This window comes from Somniosus microcephalus, chromosome 3 (genome assembly GCF_052327205.1).
Source record: "Somniosus microcephalus isolate GS21.2 chromosome 3, FLI_Smic_1.0, whole genome shotgun sequence".
Classification (NCBI taxonomy): domain Eukaryota; kingdom Metazoa; phylum Chordata; class Chondrichthyes; order Squaliformes; family Somniosidae; genus Somniosus; species Somniosus microcephalus.
The window spans coordinates 333,317,756-333,336,821 of record NC_140989.1 but is presented as its reverse complement, the minus strand read 5'-3'; the positions used below and the strand labels follow the sequence as shown (position 1 = coordinate 333,336,821).

General features: G+C 41.5%; 1 protein-coding gene across 2 annotated transcripts; it reads right to left on the bottom strand.

Moving 5' to 3' along the window:
- Nucleotides 1–2,697: 2,697 nt before the first annotated feature.
- Nucleotides 2,698–19,043, bottom strand: atpaf1 (ATP synthase mitochondrial F1 complex assembly factor 1). 2 transcript variants are annotated; one of them, XM_085983180.1, is made up of 9 exons: nucleotides 18,716–19,043; nucleotides 17,327–17,435; nucleotides 13,128–13,184; nucleotides 12,193–12,255; nucleotides 9,433–9,483; nucleotides 9,291–9,338; nucleotides 7,495–7,590; nucleotides 5,454–5,561; nucleotides 2,698–4,146 (listed from the first exon to the last, which is right to left on the bottom strand). In XM_085983180.1, the coding sequence occupies exons 1-9, from the start codon at nucleotides 18,943–18,945 to the stop codon at nucleotides 3,955–3,957; spliced, it is 954 nt and encodes a 317-aa protein (XP_085839306.1). In that variant the 5' UTR covers nucleotides 18,946–19,043; the 3' UTR covers nucleotides 2,698–3,954. The 2 variants fall into 2 exon arrangements, with proteins under 2 accessions (XP_085839306.1, XP_085839307.1); XM_085983181.1 differs by having other exon boundaries at nucleotides 2,698–3,454.
- Nucleotides 19,044–19,066: the final 23 nt, after the last annotated feature.

Below are 19,066 nucleotides of genomic sequence, written 5' to 3'. Positions count from 1 at the left end.
GGGTTTCTTGAGCAGTATGTAACTGAACCGACCAGGGGGCAAGCAACCTTAGATCTGGTCCTGTGTAACGAGACAGGATTAATTAAAAATATCCTAGTAAAGGATCCCCTTGGAATGAGTGACCATAACATGGTTGAATTCCATATTCAATTAGAGGGCGAGAAGGTTGGATCTCAAACAAGCGTGCTAAGCTTGAATAAAGGAGACTATGAAGGTATGAGAGCGGAATTGAGTAGAGTGGATTGGGAAAATAGATTAAAGGGTAAGACGATACATGATCAGTGGTGTACATTTAAGGAGTTATTTTACAACTTCCAAAAAATATATATTCCACTGGGAAGAAAAGGGTGTAAAAGAAGACAGCCATCCATGGCTAAGTAAAGAAATTAAGGATAGTATTCGACTAAAAACAAGGGCATATAAGGTAGCCAAATCTAGTGGGAGGATAGAGGATTGGGAAAACTTTAAAAGACAGCAAAAAATAACAAAAAGATTAAGAAAGGGAAGATAGATTATGAAAGTAAATGAGCAAAAAATATAAAAACAGATAGTAAGAGTTTTTATAGTTATATAAAAAGAAAAAGGGTGGCTAAAGTAAATGTTGGTCCCTTAGAGGATGAGACCGGGAAATTAATGGTGGGAAATATGGAGATGGCAAAAACACTGAATGAATATTTTGTATCAGTCTTTACAGTAGAGGACACTAAGAATATCCCAACACTGGACAAACAGGGAGCTATAAGGGGGGGGGGGTGGGGGGGAGGAGATAAATACGAACAAAATCACTAAGGAAGTGGTACTCGGTAAAATAATGGGACTCAAGGCGCATAAATCACCTGGACCTGATGGCTTACATCCTAGGGTCTTGAGGGAAGTGGCGGTAGGGATTGTGGATGCATTGGTAATAATTTTCCAAAACTCCCTGGACTCAGCTAAGGTCCCGGCAGACTGGAAAACTGCTAATGTAACACCCTTATTTAAAAAGGGCAGTAGACAGAAGGCTGGAAACTATAGACCGGTTAGCCTAACATCTGTGGTAGGTAAAATTTTGGAGTCCATTATTAAGGAGACAGTAACAGGACATTTGGATAATCATAATTTAATAGGACAAAGTCAGCATGGTTTTATAACGGGGAAGTCATGTTTGACAAATTTGCTGGAGTTCTTTGAGGAAGTAACATATAGGGTGGATAAAGGGGAACCAGTGGACGTAGTGTATTTAGACTTCCAAAAGGCATTTGACAAGGTGCCACACAAAAGATTATTGCTTAAGATAAAAAATCACAGGATTGGGGGTAATATTCTGGCATGGATAGAGGATTGGCTATCTAACAGAAGGCAGAGAGTTGGGTAAATGGTTCATTCTCAGACTGGCAATCAGTAACTAGTGGTGTTCCGCAGGGGTCAGTGCTGGGTCCCCAACTCTTTACAATCTATATTAACGATTTGGAGGAGGGGACCGAGTTTGCAGATGATACTAAGATGGGAGGGAAAGTAGTGAGTGAGGAGGACATAAAAAACCTGCAAGGGGACATAGACAGGCTAAGTGGGCAGAGATTTGGCAGATGGAATACAATACTGGAAAGTGTGAGGTTATGCACTTTGGCAGGCAAAATCGTAGAGCAAGTTATTATCTTAATGGCAAGAAAGTGGAAAGTACTGAAGTACAAAGGGATCTGGGGGTCCTGGTGCACGAAACTCAAAAGGTTAGTATGCAGGTGCAGCAAGTGATTAAGAAGGCCAATGGAATGTTGGCTTTCATTGCTAGGGGGATAGAATATAAAAATAGGGAGGTATTGCTTCAGTTGTACAAGGTATTGGTGAGACCGCACCTGGAATACTGCGTACAGTTTTGGTGTCCATACTTAAGAAAGGACATACTTGCTCTCAAGTCAGTACAAAGAAGGTTCACTCGGTTAATCCCGGGGATGAGGGGATGGACATATGAGGAGAGGTTGAGTAGATTGGGGCTCTACTCATTGGAGTTGAGAAGAATGAGAGGCGATCTTATTGAAACATATAAGATTGTGAAGGGGTTGGATCGGGTGGATGCAGGGAGGATGTTCCCGATGATGGGTGAAACTAGAACTAGGGGGCATAGTCTTAGAATAAGGGGCTGCTCTTTCAAAACTGAGATGAGGAGGAACTACTTCACTCAGAGGGAGGTAGGTCCATGGAATATGCTGCCCCAAAAAGCTGTAGAAGCTACATCATTACATAAATTTAAAACAGAAATAGACAGTTTCCTAGAAGTAAAGGGAATTAAGGGTTACGGGGAGCGGGCAGGAATTTGGACATGAGTCTAGGTTCGGATCGGTCATGGCCCTGTGGGTAGCGGAGCGGGCCCAGGGGCCGTGTAGCCTGATCCTGCTCCTATTTCGTGTGTCTAATGCGGTTAGTTTCAGGAGATAGTTCTGTGATAGAGATTGGCGGTTAGGATCAGATCAGCCATAATCTTATTGAATGGCGGAGCAGGCTCGAGGGGCTGATTGGCCTACTCCTGCTCCTATTTCTTATGTTCTTATGTTCGCCTTCGGACTAAAACCTTTATCCAATCTGCATAGGTGAGGGATCTCTCTTTGATGGAAATGAAATGGCAAGAGTTAGTTACAGCACTCTCCTTTCACTTCTCAGGCCTAGGTTAGAAAAAAGCTCAGACACACAGGATGGTCAAAGAAGATATTTAGCCATTCTCAATACATTGCACATCAGTGATTTACTGGCATGTATATAAACAAACACACACAAACTACTTTTGTACATATTTTCAAATGGTGCTACAATAATCAAGTTGTAATTCCAAATATTGCTGTGAGTGATTGGCCGATTGTTGGTTTAAAATAGTCAAATGCACATTACAATCTAGTATATTCAGTTCCAATGTTAACTTCTTAAAATGCAGGGATCTACAAGTCAACAGGTGATTCATCAACAGCTAGTGCCATGGAGTTCCTGGGATCTGAGCGTCGCTGGCAAGGCCAGCATTTAGGCCCATCACTAATTGCCCTCGAGAAGGTGGTGGTGATCTGCCTTCTTGAACCGTTGTAGTCCATGCTGTGACTGTACTCCCACAGTGCTGTTAGAGAGGGAGTTCCAGGATTTTGACACAGCGACGATGAAGGAACGGTGATATATTTCAACATTAGGACGGTGTGTGACTTGGAGGTGATGGTGTTCCCATGCGTCTGCTGCCCTTGTTCTTCTAGGTGGTAGAGGTCGCGGGTTTGGGAGGTGCTGTCGAAGAAAGGCTCTGGAAGGACACTGGTTCATGCTTGCAATTCCTCACAGTGGAGATGCTGGACTGAGGAGCTTTACCATAGGGAAGATGGGGGGGGAAAAAAGGCACTCCTGCGGCCACTTATGTAGACTTCCTTGCATCGAATTACAGAGCTGTACTATCAGATGTGGGAGACCAGACCAGATCACCTGCTCAGTGGACCAACAATGATACATACTGGGGTGTGAATGGGAAATAAACAATTTAGCCGAGGTTTAGAGTGGCTGCTTGTCACATTTCCTCTGTGTGCTAGGTGTAGCAAAATGTTTAATCTGTTCTTTATAAACACGTTTAAGATTTTACTGCACCTAGCAAGCACATAGAAAAAATCTTACCAAAAACTAAAACACTTTTGTTTTAACAAGTTTCTTGCTTATATGCTGTAGTGCTTCAGCTTCATCTGAAACTCTGCAAAGTCAAGCACCAGTTTATCACATTTAAAGTTCTGAACTTCAGACACTCCCCTGTGAGGGGTTGCCAGTCTCAAGTAATAGGGGATCATCCCTAGATTCTGGAAAAGCCTAGTTCCAGACAGTGTTGTTCATAGAAACTGGCCAATAAAAGTGTCAAGTACACTGTATGGCTTTCAGTGTCATCGTTTCTAGGTCCGTGACAAAGGTCACACAGATTTATTGATACTAAACCTCTCAACCTTTTCTACAAAAGGTACAGAGGTCCTAAGTCTCTGTGCTCCTATTTGTCATCAACGTGCCTCCAATTCCACGCTGCTCGATCTCAGCAATGACTGATATGTGTTTGAAATCGCTGGGTTTATGGTTGAATGTCTCCACCAGATTGAAGGTCTTTTGGCAGTCTGTGGCGTAAAAGAGTTGTGCTTCATTGGCCAGACACTGCGCCTCTTGTACACCCTGTAAGTCAGAACCACAAAGTTCAGTAAATGGCACCATTTAAAAAGTATGACCTAGGTTTTCCAATTGTAATGCCGTCAGTAACCCATTCATTTTAAGTTACCGTTGCATTATGATCGGAAAACTTAAGACCGATGGTGGTTCCATCCTCTTCTCCCCAAAAGGATGATTCAAACAGAGATATATTTCCACAGGGGCAAGCAGCCTTTCCATACCATTTACATTTATCCCTTTTACAAGTGCCCATTGTTCAAATCAGCAGTTCTTGTTAACTCATCGATATCTGCCTGCCTGTAAATTAGGGTGACAAAGGCAATAGCTTCACATTTTTGTTAATTTGCAATCTGCAACATTTTTTGCTGATTTAAAAGCACTGCCTTTTGCCATTGTTAAACAACTTAAATTAGTAGTTTTGCTATTTCTGAAGATGTCAGTTACAACTCAATAAAACATCAGATCTTAATGTTTTGTCCTTTTCATCTTTAATTTCTATTATAGTTTTCCTTTTATTTCTTTCAACAGTTTTGATTTCTCTTTAAAACACTGATTTGCTGTGGTACAGCGTGGATTTGCATTACTGTCTGCTGCACTCGTTGTGAAGCATACCCAGTCTCAACTGAGAGACTGGAGTTTGAAGTGGCCAAGGGATGGTGAATTAGGCCCTTTCCCATAGAAGGGCAAAAAAAATAAATCGAGGGCAAGTCCTCCCTGAGACTACTTTCATGTGTTTCCTCCTAGAGTGAATGTCCACACCAACTGATTTTCTATGTGAAAGGGATAAATATAAATAGGGTTGATACTGTGCAGCTCTGCAAGATAGCGGACAGCGCCATCTGTGGGAGATCACTGTTGAATCAGACAGTAAGAGTATAACAAGAACACTTATTCCTGCTTCAGGTTGTCTTTAGTAGTCAGCATGCAGATACACCCATTATACAGGAGGTAATGAACACATTTTTTAAAAACCCTGCTTATGAACATTATGTATGGGACCTTCCAACACAGCATGTGTAATTTACTCATTTGGTGAATACCACATTCAACAGTCAAAGAGCAGTGGTGGTCATTTCTCTTTAACCCTGAAAAGAGATCAAATTCAAAACTCCAATATATCAGTTTAATATAATTCTATCCCTAGTGGTTGTGTTCCATCTAAATGTCTATCTATACTTAGCCCTATAACTTACAATTCCACTCACAGCCAAATATCCAGAAAGGAGTTAATTGCCACAGCAGTCACTACTGTACTTTTGAGAGATTTATTCCACACGTTTACTATTACTATGTAGCAAAAGGAAATGTCTTACCAGAAACGTTGTGTCTATTTCTGCAGTAAGAAGCACAATGCCCTTCTCCTTCTGGAGATCAGGGTAATGATATATTGTAAGCTGGCTTGGTGAATTCTCTCCCAAAGACTGCAAGGCAAAGAAAAAACATCATTGGAAAGAGCAGAAAGAGACCCATGAAGCTAGTTACACCCGTGGTTCTCGAACAGTGGGGTGCATGGTCTGTACAGAAAGGGCATAGCAAAGGAAATAAAACATAATGCTTTAGTGCAACCATAATGGGGTTTTTTTGCAAGGATTTCCTCTGCACATCCCAAATACTGCTGAGACACACACCCCCCAACTGCAGGCAAGCACCACAGAGCAGGTGCATATCTGCCTCCTCAGCGAATAACGAGAAATACACCATAAAATACGCAGACACATACCAAATGTTAGCATTCACCTGCTGTGGCTAGTATGGCATAGGAAGTTGCAAATTTTTTTTTGGTAGGGCATGGCATGAAAAAGTTTGAGAGCTCGTGAATTAGAGGCACCGACATTTGAACCAACACTAACATTACTGAACAGAAGTAAATAGTGCTGACCAAACATTAACGCGCAATGCAGCAGTTAAATCCGTGCTTATCTATCTATTGTCAAATATTGTATTTTTGCTAATCTGTTGAAATTTAGAAAAAATATCAGGACGGTTTGGGTTTCTCAGCAATGCTGCAATTGTTAAATTGTGATTAGACGTTGTAATCGCTTGACCTTTTGTATATTTTTTCTGGATCACGTGATATTTTTGTGCATCAAAATCTTCAGCATTTTAGAAAATATATTTGGAATCATGGCACTCCACAAAGTGTTAGGTTAGGTTTAGTCTCATGTATAGACGTCCATTACCCTTTTTATGCGAGGCTGACACTGCGCACGTTACAACAAAGTCTAGTGTCTTCCAACTTTAAGCTAGGTGTGTAAAAGCAGTTAACTGCAGGTTGGGTGTGTAGCTACATTTAAAAAAAAGATGCTGTAAATAAAGTTTCTTCCCTTAAACAGATCACAAAATACATCTAAATATAAAAGTCGTATATAAAAGTTTTACACTTTGCTACAAATGCAAAACGATTTTTAAAAAAAAAACCAGGAGCCTGAAATTTACAAAAATACTGACCATCAATTTACCTCAAGAATTACGCTACAATTACCTGGATTCCCAAAGGGAGTGCCTGAGCAGCACCCTTAAACGGGACAGAACTCATTAGCAGCTAAACCCTAGACAATGTGAGCAACGCCACTGGAGAGCCTTTGAAGATGTCCAATCACACAATGGCCTTAAAGGCACAGGCTAAATTAGCAGTTAAACATCACAACTTTGGTCCAGACTAGAGATTACCCTCAAGCAACACCACAGGAGATCTAATTATAAACAAATTCACAGATATGCTGTTTTCATTGTAGTTATTTTCAAAATAGCATTAATGTACAGCCTGTAAGTTTATGATTACTTTATAATATAAATACATAAACACAGTAAGCCAGACACTAGATACCTAGGAGTGTGTTATAAAGTAAATTACACATTTTAGAGATTCAGAGAGAGTGAGACTCAAGTCCAGAGATTCACACATCTTTGAAGCGCTTTCCAATGCAGCTTTTTTTTTTATTTTCTAAGAATTGCACAAATCATGGAATTTACTCAAGGCTAATTTTACCAGTCTCGACTTTCAGTACGAAGTCTCACCCATCAGCAGTACAGACGTATACCGTAAAACTATAACTCTTCTCTATACTGGTCTTGTACTGACCAACTACCACTAGAGGTTGCAAATGCACAATGTAAAATACAGATTAGACCCACCCCACCAGGTGCTCTTCGGGAGCCACTGTGTTAAAGAGAGCAAGTTCTATATGGTACCCCTTTTGAGCAACAGTGATAGGGTAAGTTCTACAGAAGCAGGCTTCATTACCAAGAGTAATTGTTAACACATCAACAGTGCACCACTGAACTGCCAAAGAAGTGCTTATTCCAACATCAGTTTATTACTCAGGAGCTCCTCTTCCACATTCAGTTACATACCTGAAGATTTATTAAGGAGGAGAAGTGAAGCTCAGTCGCAGACCACTGACCCACAAAGAACTCATAGCCTGCTTGTCTTGGCAAAGCATACAAGAACTGGAAAAGAACAAGAGACAGTTATAAACACATGAGCGGCAGGAACTATATGAGAAACTCTCGCTTCTTATAGATTTTTTTTTTTGGCATGGATCAGATTAAAAATGTACAGCTTAGAATCCTGAGTTTATATAACAATAAATGACAAGCCACACAGTTCAGAGAGGGGAAGTCTTGCTACCAGAACCCCTTCTAGAATTTGATTACCAAGACTGGAGAATTGGTTTTTGTCATGTGATTCTTTGAAGTGTCAAGGAGGTTGGGACACAAGATCATACCTCTGAACCCAAACACAGCAAAGTTTTGAACTTGGGCTGCATCACGGAGAAGGGCTGCATCATGGAGAAGAAATGTAAAGGGAAAGTGCTCCCTGATTAATGGACTGCTCCTACACAATGTCTTGGGCTCACTATCTGCTCCAATGCTAGATATCACAAAGCATGATTTCCTCTCTTGTGCCAAGTAATTCTTAGACTTGAATACTTTTCCCATATTTGGTGAGTCTCTTCGAAAACCACTCCTGCATATCTGGACAAGAAACAAAACAAAGCTAGTCTGATAGACGATCCCAATCTTCCCTCGAAATTCCAGTCTTTCTCTCTCTTCTCCACTCTCCCCTCCAGCCAATCACATCTGTCCTCGACTCACTTTTATCAATACTAACATGGTTTGATTTTTGCCATCTTGTTCCTTCTCAGCTGCATATGTACTGTCCTTCCTCCTCCCTCCATCCCCAGGACAGTCTCCTACTGTGTGTGTTATTATTTCCTGGGGCCCCAAGGCTCAGGCTTTCTTCACCTCCCTCAGTTTTTCCTTCCTTCCTCCTACAATTAATTCCTTTTACTCCTCACAAGTATGGCAAAGTATTTCCCCAGGAATGACCTGTGGAACCTGTATTATTCAAAATAGATTCTGCCGAGTTTGGAACATTAGGAACAGAAATAGGCCATTGAGCCCCTCGGGCCTGCTCCGTCATTCAATTAGATCATGGCTCATCTGCACTTCAACTCCATAGCCCTCGATGCCCTTACCTAACAAAAATATTTCGATCTCTGTCTTGAAAGCTCCAATTGTCTCAACATCTACAGCCTTTTTATCTGAAAATAATACGTTTCCCTGATCACGGCCGGACGAACCTTTTTAAGAAATCCCCACCATCACTCACCTCCCATGCAAACAGACCCTCAGCCACCCCACCTCCGCTCCCCGCTATCAAGGAGCAGGGAATGGCAGCCAAGAGGAGCAGACAGCATCAGGCCACAGGTCCAACTTTTAACAACTCCAAAGCAGGTAGCACTATGAAAACAGAGCTCGTCAGTCTGAGAGGCAACAGTGCTACCTACCTTGGAGGACTCAGAGGTAAGTTTAATTGTAACAAAAAAGTGCGACAGGCAGGTGAGAAAGAAATAGCGTGCCAGAAAAAGTGTGACTGAAATATAATCTCAGGAAAGTGTTACAGGAAACAAGTGTTAGTTATGAGAAGTGCCTGCAATATGCAAGCCTTAATATATTTGTGATCATTTTGACAAATTGAATGCTTGCAGCTCACAAATATATGAAGCACAAACAAGATTTCCACTAAAGCAACATGCAGAACACGTGTTAAATTATTTTTCCACAACTCAACTGCGCACGGTCAAATATTATTTTACAACACACAGATCCCAATACATTGACATTGAACAGTATAGTTTACTCACGGTGGGGCATTTCTGTGACCTGCTGTGCATCAGATCAAATGTTGCACCCTTTTAAGAAAAAAAACTATTAAAAAAAAATTGCAATTTTAAAAGCTAAAAACAATCATTTATCTCATAATCCTTAAATCAAAGCCATACTCACAGGAATTATTGCAGAGATAGTATTCTTCGAAGCAAAATACTGATTCCAAATCTGAAAAATATGAATGGAGCACATCAAGGACATTTCCAAGGTTTAAACAATTTTTGAAACAAGCAAATGCTCTTTTTCAACAGTCAAACTCATAAACACACAACTTTCCAGCCCTTCCTCCACACATCACACACACACACTTATACCCAGTATCAGAAACTGGCCCAATGGGCATATTCACATTCATCAATTAAACAGTCCAAATGAAACAAAAAATACAGGAAGACAATAGGATATTTAAATCTGAAAAGGGTAAAATGTTGCAGGGTATAAATGTTTTCCTACGCAAAGGAATTGTATAACTAAGTTATCAGACCAAAAAGAAGATCTGGTCCCAGCCTGTGATGGATTAAGCTCATCTCAGTTGAGGTGACAGTAGGAGCACTGCACTTCAATTAGCTTTAGTAATCCTGGGCTAGGGAGAGAGCAACCCCCCCCCCCCCCGCCGAGACTGCTATCTATTGATTCTTGCTGGAAATCGTGCATTTGGATGTGGGTTGAGGAGAGGATCAGGCTTGGCAGTGAAACAAACCATCAACACTCACTGTCGAGGCTCATGTATGAAGAACAGTCATTTGGCCAAGATAACAGAACGTGATCAGCGCCTAGCGAACTTGTGCCAGCATGAATTGCTTCCTTTAGGTGAAAAGGAGTGAGAATTGGGGAAAAGAAAGTTTGTTTCAGGGTCATGACGCGTATGTGAGTTTGTGCATATATTGTGGTCACCCAAATTAAAAACAAAAGACTGGAAGAAAAAGATTTATATTATGACATGACATGTGGTAAGTGTAGCATACTTGGGAGGAACAGGTGACTTTGGACCCATGATTCCCAAAGCTCTCCACCACTGAGCTTTTCTCACATCATGTCAGGGTCTATGATTGGTCAACAATTCCATTATCGTTGTACCATGCGACTACCAGGATGGTAGAAGACAAACTAGATGGGACCTTGGTCTTTCTTCGTCTAGCAATTCCTATCTTCCTAAAAGAGGAGGGCAACTATAGTAACTTTTCAGTTGCAATTCACTTCTAGCGCCATTAGATGGTCTTCATTATGTCATTAAAAGAAGAATATTTGCTTTGTTTGTATATAACAGTGGTTCCAACTGCCACAAAATATTTTGTAATAATGCTCCAACTCTTTCGTCTGTAAAACCTAACTCTTTGACCAGGCTTTTGATCATCTGTCCTAATATCGCCTTGTGTGGCTCAGTGCCAAATTTTGTTCGTTAGTATTCCTGTGAAGCACCCTGGCATGTTTACTACGTTAAAGGTGCTATATAAATGCAAGTCGTTGTAGTTGCTGTTGAATCAAAGTCGACTAGCCAGAATTTGCATATTTGCAACAAATGGTGTTACAAAATAGTCTAACTACAGGATTGTAATTGCCTATCACACAGGAACATGCCCTACTACTATTGTTAATTAAATAGACACTCTGAGGAACCCCATAAAATATACTGCTGAAGCTTAGCTATAATCTTTGTCCACCTCAAATGCAAGGTTGCACTGCAATTGATCTTACTCCAGGAATTTGTAGTGTTAATAGAGTCACTGAGTGGAGAGAGACTGCCTCCTTCAGGGAATCATAGGAACAGGAGTAGACCATTCAGTCCCTCAAGCTTGTTCCACCATTTAATTAGATCATGGCTGATCTGCACCTCAACCTCATTTACCCATCTTTGCTACATATCCCTTGATATCCTTATACAGGTAGACTACCCTTTATCCGAACTTCCGAAAACCGAAACCCTCTAAAAACCGAAGGTTTTTTCGTCCAGCGTAAGTCGTGCGCACGACCCCCCGCCGGCCCCCCCCGCGGACCCTCGCCGGCCCCGACCCCAAGTCGGCGGGGGTCGGGGTCGGCGCCGGCGGGGGGGGTCGGCGGGGGTCCGCGCCGGGGGGGTCCGGCGGGGGTCGGGGCCGGCGGGGGGGGGGTCGGCGGGGGGGGGGGTCGGCGGGGGTCCGCGCCGGGGGGGTCCGGCGGGGGTCGGGGCCGGCGGGGGGGGGGGGGGGTCGGCGGGGGGCGGGGGGTCGTGCGCACGACCCCCCGCCGACCCCCCTTCCAAAATCTGAAATTTTCGGATAAAGGATAGTCTACCTGTATAACAAAACTATTGAACTCGGTCTTGAAAATTTTAATTGACCCAACATCCAGCCTTTGGGGAGAGTTCCACATTTCCACTACCCTCCCATTCCACATCACTCCAGATTCAGAGCAATATTTACACTCCAACTTCAGTGCTGCAGAAAAGTGAATCTGCTTCGCACCTATACTAGAGTTGTAGTGTAAATGCAGCCTGAAAATGCACAAATATTTCAAATGAAAAAACATTCTTTGCTTCAAGCAATCTGCTGATGCAAGCTGAAAGTTATTTTACAGTAAATAAGTTGCTATTTGTAAGTAAGCAGCTTGATTTTTCTAATGGCGGAGCAAAGTTATACCTTGCTCCCACCAAATCACGCACAATAAAACATACATGTTAGACTATTCATTTCAGTCTAGTAAACATGCCTGGAAGTTACAAAAGCTGGGCGCATTCTTCTTGATCCTTTTAAAGTCTATTTCCTTCTATAATGGTGGTTAGGTTAATAATGGTCAACGTGTGCCATCAAAATAAGAAACATGAAGCTTGTTAATAAATGGCTTTGATAAAGTGATTGGAGCTTTATTTTTAAAATCTGATTTCTTAATTTAAATACTGACCTGTCCTATTTCATCGGGAGTTTTTTCTTTCACCATATCCAGATTGAGAATTGAATGAAGCGTCTAAAACAAGAATAAATCAAAAGATTCAACAAACCTCAGAGACAAATCAACTCAGCAAAGGAAAAATAATGAAGGCTATTGAAGTTGGAAATGTTGATTTATATTTACACATAGTAATCAGGAGCAAGTACTTCACACTTGCGGCTGACAGTTTATGGAACAGATCATCTGGCAAACTGAAGGAGATCTTGGTTGAAGCATCAAGAAAGAAATGGAGAATCCTGATTCAACAGAAAGCAGATTTGCTAACTTAACAGTAGTTCAAGCTGTTTTTAAAAAAAAAATCTTCCTTATCTTTCTCGCTGAGCTGTACATCATTCCCTGGTTGATAGGGCAAGGCAAACTATGCGAAAATCTCTGCTGGTCTATAAACAGCTGCTAGGAAGTGCACTAGAGCCGTGAGAATGTTTCCGTCTTCCTCTGGAAAGCAGCTCCTTTCTATTCATCATGGAGTGAGGAAAATTCAAAACCCCATATTGTTCGCAAGCATGCCAGGTGCTTAACACTCGGAGACAGACAATCACAGCATTGATATTGATTCAACAGCAATCCAATTCAGATTTACAACTGCAAAATGATCTCCTTAATCTAACCGCACAAGAACCCCTTGCATTATTCTGCAATAATGAGATCAAAACAGTTTCAGGTTTCTCACAGTGCCAGTTTTAACTATTATCGTTTTCACTGTATTGAGCCAAAGTATTATCAAAAAAATTACTGAAAGGCTGCAATTTAATCTCATGGTTCAAGCAAGCTCATCAAGCAGGACAGCAATATCTGAACTTCTCTAATAAACTGCAGCCTCATTATTAACTGCCAATTATCTGTAATTCTATATGGAACAGAGCTTCAGGGGAACAGACACCTCTTACCTTATCCTTATTGAAACCAATTCTCTTTCCAGATGCTCTTTCACCTAGTTTTGCTGACTATGAAAGAAACACAAATTAGCATACAACAAAATAACTCAATCAGGTTCTGGCCATCCCAGGACCAAGCACCATCTAACATAGAAACATAGAAGATAGGAGCAGGAGTAGACCATTCGGCCCCTCGAGCCTGCTCCGCCATTTAATGAGATCATGGCTGATCATCCAAATTCAGTACCCTGTCCCTGCTTTCTCCCATATCCCTTGATCCCTTTAGCCTTAAGAAATATAGTCAAGTCTTTGAGCATTTTACAACGACCCCAACTGCACTCAATGACATTCTCCTATTCAAATCCAGGCATCTGGTATTTAATTAAATGAACCTTCAAATGCTTCTGTGAGACTGATCATTGGTTTAATTTCACACTTTCTATTTAATCACACCCTCCACTTAAAAAGGCAGGCAAGTTCAATGAACACAATACAAATTATTCATAAATAATTTGTTCATAATTCCAAAATTAATGTTCATGTATGAAGTCTGCATTGCATTTGAGAAACTTATCACTAGGTGCTGCTGTGAGATAACTGTAAAGCAAAATGTTTGTGAACTGGAGATGGCCTCTCCACATTCAGTGGACCAAAAATGTTTTGTCTCTCTCGGTCCTGGTGTGGTAAGTTAACCTGGTAGAGGGTTTATGAAAACCTGAGCATAGAACTGACCCATCCAAATAGTCATAACTAAAATCACATTCTAAAATTTATATTTTGAATCCAAATACTGTAGAAGCAATCTTGTTACAAGGTAGTTTGTAAAGCTGCAGTGATTGCCACTAGAGGGCCTCAATTAGAAGATTTCCTAAGAGAGCAAAAATAATAGGCCCGGATTTTGCGTTGAGAATAGCGGTAGGTTAACAGCGCTCACCGTTATTATGGAATAAGTCGGACAGCAATTTCTGGAGTTCGCACATGCGCACTTAAACACAGAAATACAGACGTTGCGGTCCAATGTGCCCTACTCCGCCACAGACTGCGCTACACTGGTACCTCGCCAATAGACTTGGCATTGAAATCCATGTAAGGGCGTGAAGTTGTGGTACTTACCCACTAAACACACCAGAAAAAGTTAGAGCTGGTGCATTCAGGTGCAAGTAAATCTTTAATGGCGTGATAATTACGGCCAATCAACCTCTGTGGCACTGAAAATTTAATTTTACAAGTGTGGAGTCTTATTCCTTCAGAATTTAACTAGTGTTGGGGTTTTTTTTTTAATGTAAATTTTTTTTACTTTTTCTGTCTGTCTTTTTATCTCTCATAATAATCCCACATTTATTTCCCTCTCTAATTCGCTCAGTTGGTAGCATCCTCGCCTCTGAGTCAGAAGGTTGTGGGTTCAAGTCCCACTCCAGGGTCTTGAGCACAAAAATCTAGGCTGACACTCCACTGCTGCACTGTCAGAGGTGCCATCTTTCAGATGAGACGTTAAACCGAGGTTCTGTCTGCTCTCTCAGGTGGACAAAAAAATCCTATGGCACTATTTCAAAGAAGAGCAGGGGTGTTATCCCCGGTGTCCTGGCCAATATTTATCCCTCAATCAACACTAAAACAGATTATCTGGTCATCTTGCTGTTTATGGGAGCTTGCTGTGCACAAATTGGCTACCGTGTTTCCTACATTACAACAGTGACTACACTTCAAGAAAAAAGTACTTTATTGGCTGTAAAGTGCTTTGGGATGTCCAGTGGTCGTGTAAAGCGCTATATAAATGCAAGTCTTTCTTTTCTTTTTACTTCCTAGTTTAGACTCTGCGTGTCTCAGTGAGGATTCTTTAATCTGATTGGCTGAAGAGACACGCTGTTGCTTGACCTATTCCCACATGCCTCAGATCTCCTGTAGAGGGTGCCGCGCTAGACCAGATGCCCAATGACAGCAAGTCTCCATGTAAAAGCCTGCGAAAACTCTGGGCAGCTGTCAGCGAGTGCTGTCCTTTACCGCTGACCGCAAAATCTGGGCATAGTGAAATAGTGCAGCATAGATCATGTTTCCAATTGATTTCACATCGATAATCATGACTGGTCCTGACTTAATAATGGCAATTCCCAGAAATTGCACCGAAACAATTTTCATTCTTCCATGGATTGATGCCTGTAATAATGTTATTAAGGAAGTGGTAACAGGACACTTAGCAAATCATAATATGATTAGGCAGAGTCAACATGATTTTATGAAAGGGAAATCACGTTTAACAAATTTATTAGAGTTTTTTGAGGACGTAACCAACAGGGTAGACAAAGGGGAAACCAGTGGATGTAGTATATTTGGATTTCCAAATGGCATTCGATAAGGTGCCACATAAAAGGTTGCTACGCAAGATAATAGCTCATGGGGGTTGAGGGTAATATATTAGCATGGATAGAGGATTGGTTAACAGACAGAAAACAGAGAGTAGGGATAAACGGGTAATTTTCAGGTTGGCAGCCTGTAACTAGTGGGATGCCGCAAGGATCAGTGCTTGGGCCTCAGCTATTTACAATCTATATTAATGACTTAGATGAAGGGACCAAGTGCAATGTATACAAAGCTAGGTGGGAAAGTAAGCTGTGAGGAGGACACAAAGAGCCTGTAAAGGGATATGGACAGGTTAAGTGAGTGGGCAATAAGGTGGCAGATGGAGTGTAATGTGGGGAAATGTGAGGTTATTCACTTTGGTAGGAAGAATAGAAAAACAGAATATTTTTTTAATGGTGTGAAACTATTAAATGTTGGTGTTCAGAGAGATTTAGGTGTCTTCGTGCAGAAAACACAGAAAGCTAGCATGCAAGTACAGCAGGCAATTAGGAAGGCAAATGGATGTTGGCCTTTATTGCAAGGGGGCTGGAGTACAAGAGTAAGGAAGTGGTAACATGGTTTTATGAAAGGGAAATCGTGTTTTTATCATGGTTTTATGAAAAGGAAGTCTTACTAGAGTTTACAGTGCTTTGGTGAGACCACACCTGGAGTACTGCACACAGTTTTGGCCTCCTTATCTGAGAAAGGACATACATGCCTTAGAGGCGGTGGAATGAAGGTTCACTAGATTGATTCCTGGGATGAGAGGGTTGTCCTATGAGGAGAGATTGAGCCTATACTCTCTGGAGTTTAGAAGAATGAGAGGTGATCTCATTGAAACATACAAGATTCTGAGGGGGATTGACAGTGTAGACACTGAGGTTGTTTCCCTGGCTGGAGAGTCTAGAACTAGGGGGCATAGTCTCAGGATAAGGGGTAGGCCATTTAAGACTGAGATGAAGAGGAATTTCTTCACTCAAACCCGAAAGGGCTGTGGAAACGCAGTCTTTGAATATATTCACGGCGTCGATAGATAGAATTTTGGACTCTAGGGGAATAAAGGGATATGGGGATTTGGCGGGAAAGTGGAGTTGAGGTCGAAGATCAGCCATGATCTTACTGAATGGCGGAGCAGGCTCAAAGGGCATTATGGCCTACTCCTACTCCTAATTCTTATGAGCCAATAAAACTACAACAGTAGCTTAGCAAAAAGACAAAAGGCTTCCATTAAAAATGTTTCACTGACTTACTGCAGTCACAAAAGATATATTTGAAAGACCTCACATTAAATATTTATCAAATTTTCAGTAGAAAATTATATATAGAAATCTAAGAAGTGGGTACTTACTGATTTAATTACTTTTGCTTTTAAAAGTAATTAGGTTTCTAACTCTAAAATAACTGACATTTTAGAACATAATCACTGAATTTCCTCAGGGCTTCTCCCGCTCTGCCATTGCATTTACACGTATAAAGAGGGTTTCTGCTGAAGTTATGTCCCTGGAATGGGATAAGCACTAAGGAAAGTTACCCCCACCCCCCACCCAGTTTCATAGGCCCTTAAAAAGACAAGACACTTGTATAGCATGATAGCTAATACAGGGTACTTTGGTGATGGAGCTTATGGGACTCCCTTGCACTGTCACACTCAGTAATTCAAACCAGGCAGTTCTCCAGTAGTATCCACACTACAATAAATGTTCAAAAGAAAAAAAAAACCAGAACGACATAGAACTCACACCCAAACAAAAAAGGATGCAAGAAAGCATTGCAATAAATGATTGAATTTATATGGGGTGTTGACGAGGAGAGTTTCTTTTTAATACAATTCAGGCACAACATATTTTAATAATGAAAATTATACAGATTCTTGCCTTCTCTTCCATGAGTTTGATAAACTCGCCCTGTTTTGAACGTCCTAATGGGTGCCTCTTAACCTCTTCTTTCTTTGCCATAAGAACCTCATACTCATCTGGTTTGGTCCTAGAATATAAAAATATTTGCATTTAGGGGAGGCTTAATGCATACGTGAAAGAGAAGAGAATAGAGGAATATGGGGGCTGGGTGGGAAGAGGCCATTAGAATGGGAGGAGGGTCGTGTGGAATATAAACACCAGCATTGGCGAGGTTGGCCAAATTACCTGTTTTTCTGCTGTAGATTCTATGTAGCTCTATGTAATAACCCATCCAAACTTGAACCAGCTATTATAACATATTGGCCCAGAATTTACAGTTATAATGACGGAAGAACTGTCAGCACTCGCTGTCATTACTGTGTAAAACTGACAGCAACTTCTGGTGTCCGCACATGCGCAGTTAAACATGGAAATCTGGAAGTTGCTGTATGTGATACCCTGCTCTACAGGGTGCGCTGTTACAGTCTTCACAGATGCAATCAACACAATCAGTGATTTGACATGAACGTCAACTTTTTTCACACTAGTCTCACTTTAAAATCCATTCAAAAAGTTAAGCCTTGTTGAATGAGGTGTAACTGAGTTTTTAACATGTATCGAGTCATAATTACTGAACAACCTCTCTGGCCCTGTAAAACTAATTTTATAATTTTGGAGTGTCATTCCCTCCATTCCATAAAAAATCCAAAGATTTAAAAAATTTAAAGTTTGTTTATGATATTTCTCCTCCCTTAAACCCATGTGTATGCCCCAATCTTTATTTTGTTTTCTGTAAAATGAGTAAAGAATAATGAAAATCAGTGCTAGTTCTTCAATCTGATTGGCTGCTTAGCCTGTTTGACGATTTAACTGTTCCTGCAGATACCCTATAGATGGTGTCAGATGGAAAGTTATGTAGGAAAGGGAAAAATCGACGCCACAAAGCCCGCTAAATCTTTGTGGGCAGCTTTCTTCTTCTTCTTCGAGGTCAGCGGCAAGCGCCATCCCTTTACCGCTGACCGCAAAATCCAGACCAATATAAGGAACAAGGTGGTATATAAATGCAAGTTGTTTGTTGGGATACTGTCAGTATTCTTACGTTGGTGCAGTTTCAGAAAACAGCCTCTACTTGCAAATGCAAAGACTTTTCGTTTTGAAACTGATAAACATGCAGTTCCAGCAACGGGCTCGCATCACATCTGCACGCTTTCCTGAGCGTTGCCACAGAAAGGTCTCTGGCTGGGCACACACCATTCATGGTGCCAGGGCTGGTAACAGCTCTGAGTGACACAGTCTGGGATTAGTTCAAACACGCGGACGCAAATGATATATTAAATCACAGCAGGATGACAACCGCTCCTCTCTCACCTCCGCAGCTCCTGGATCTTGGTCTGGTAATTGCTGTAAAAGGGATTTTCCTGCAGCTCCTGTTCCTTCTCGGCCCGATTTAAAATGCCGGACATGGAGAATGTGCGGAGCTGGTTAGAGACCACGCCGAGCCCCAGTGGGAGGTGACAGCGGCTCCTGACGGCCAGGGCCCGGTTTGAGAAAGACCAAAGCTCCCGCACCGCCGCCATCTTGCCTGCCTCCATGCACATCACACGGCTCGGAGGAAACCGCGTCCCAGCAAAAACGTTCCGCCTTCCAAACCCTAAACTACAGTTTAGAAAATGAACCGCGAATAACTGTATTTATAGTTTCATTTTGTTATGTTAAAAG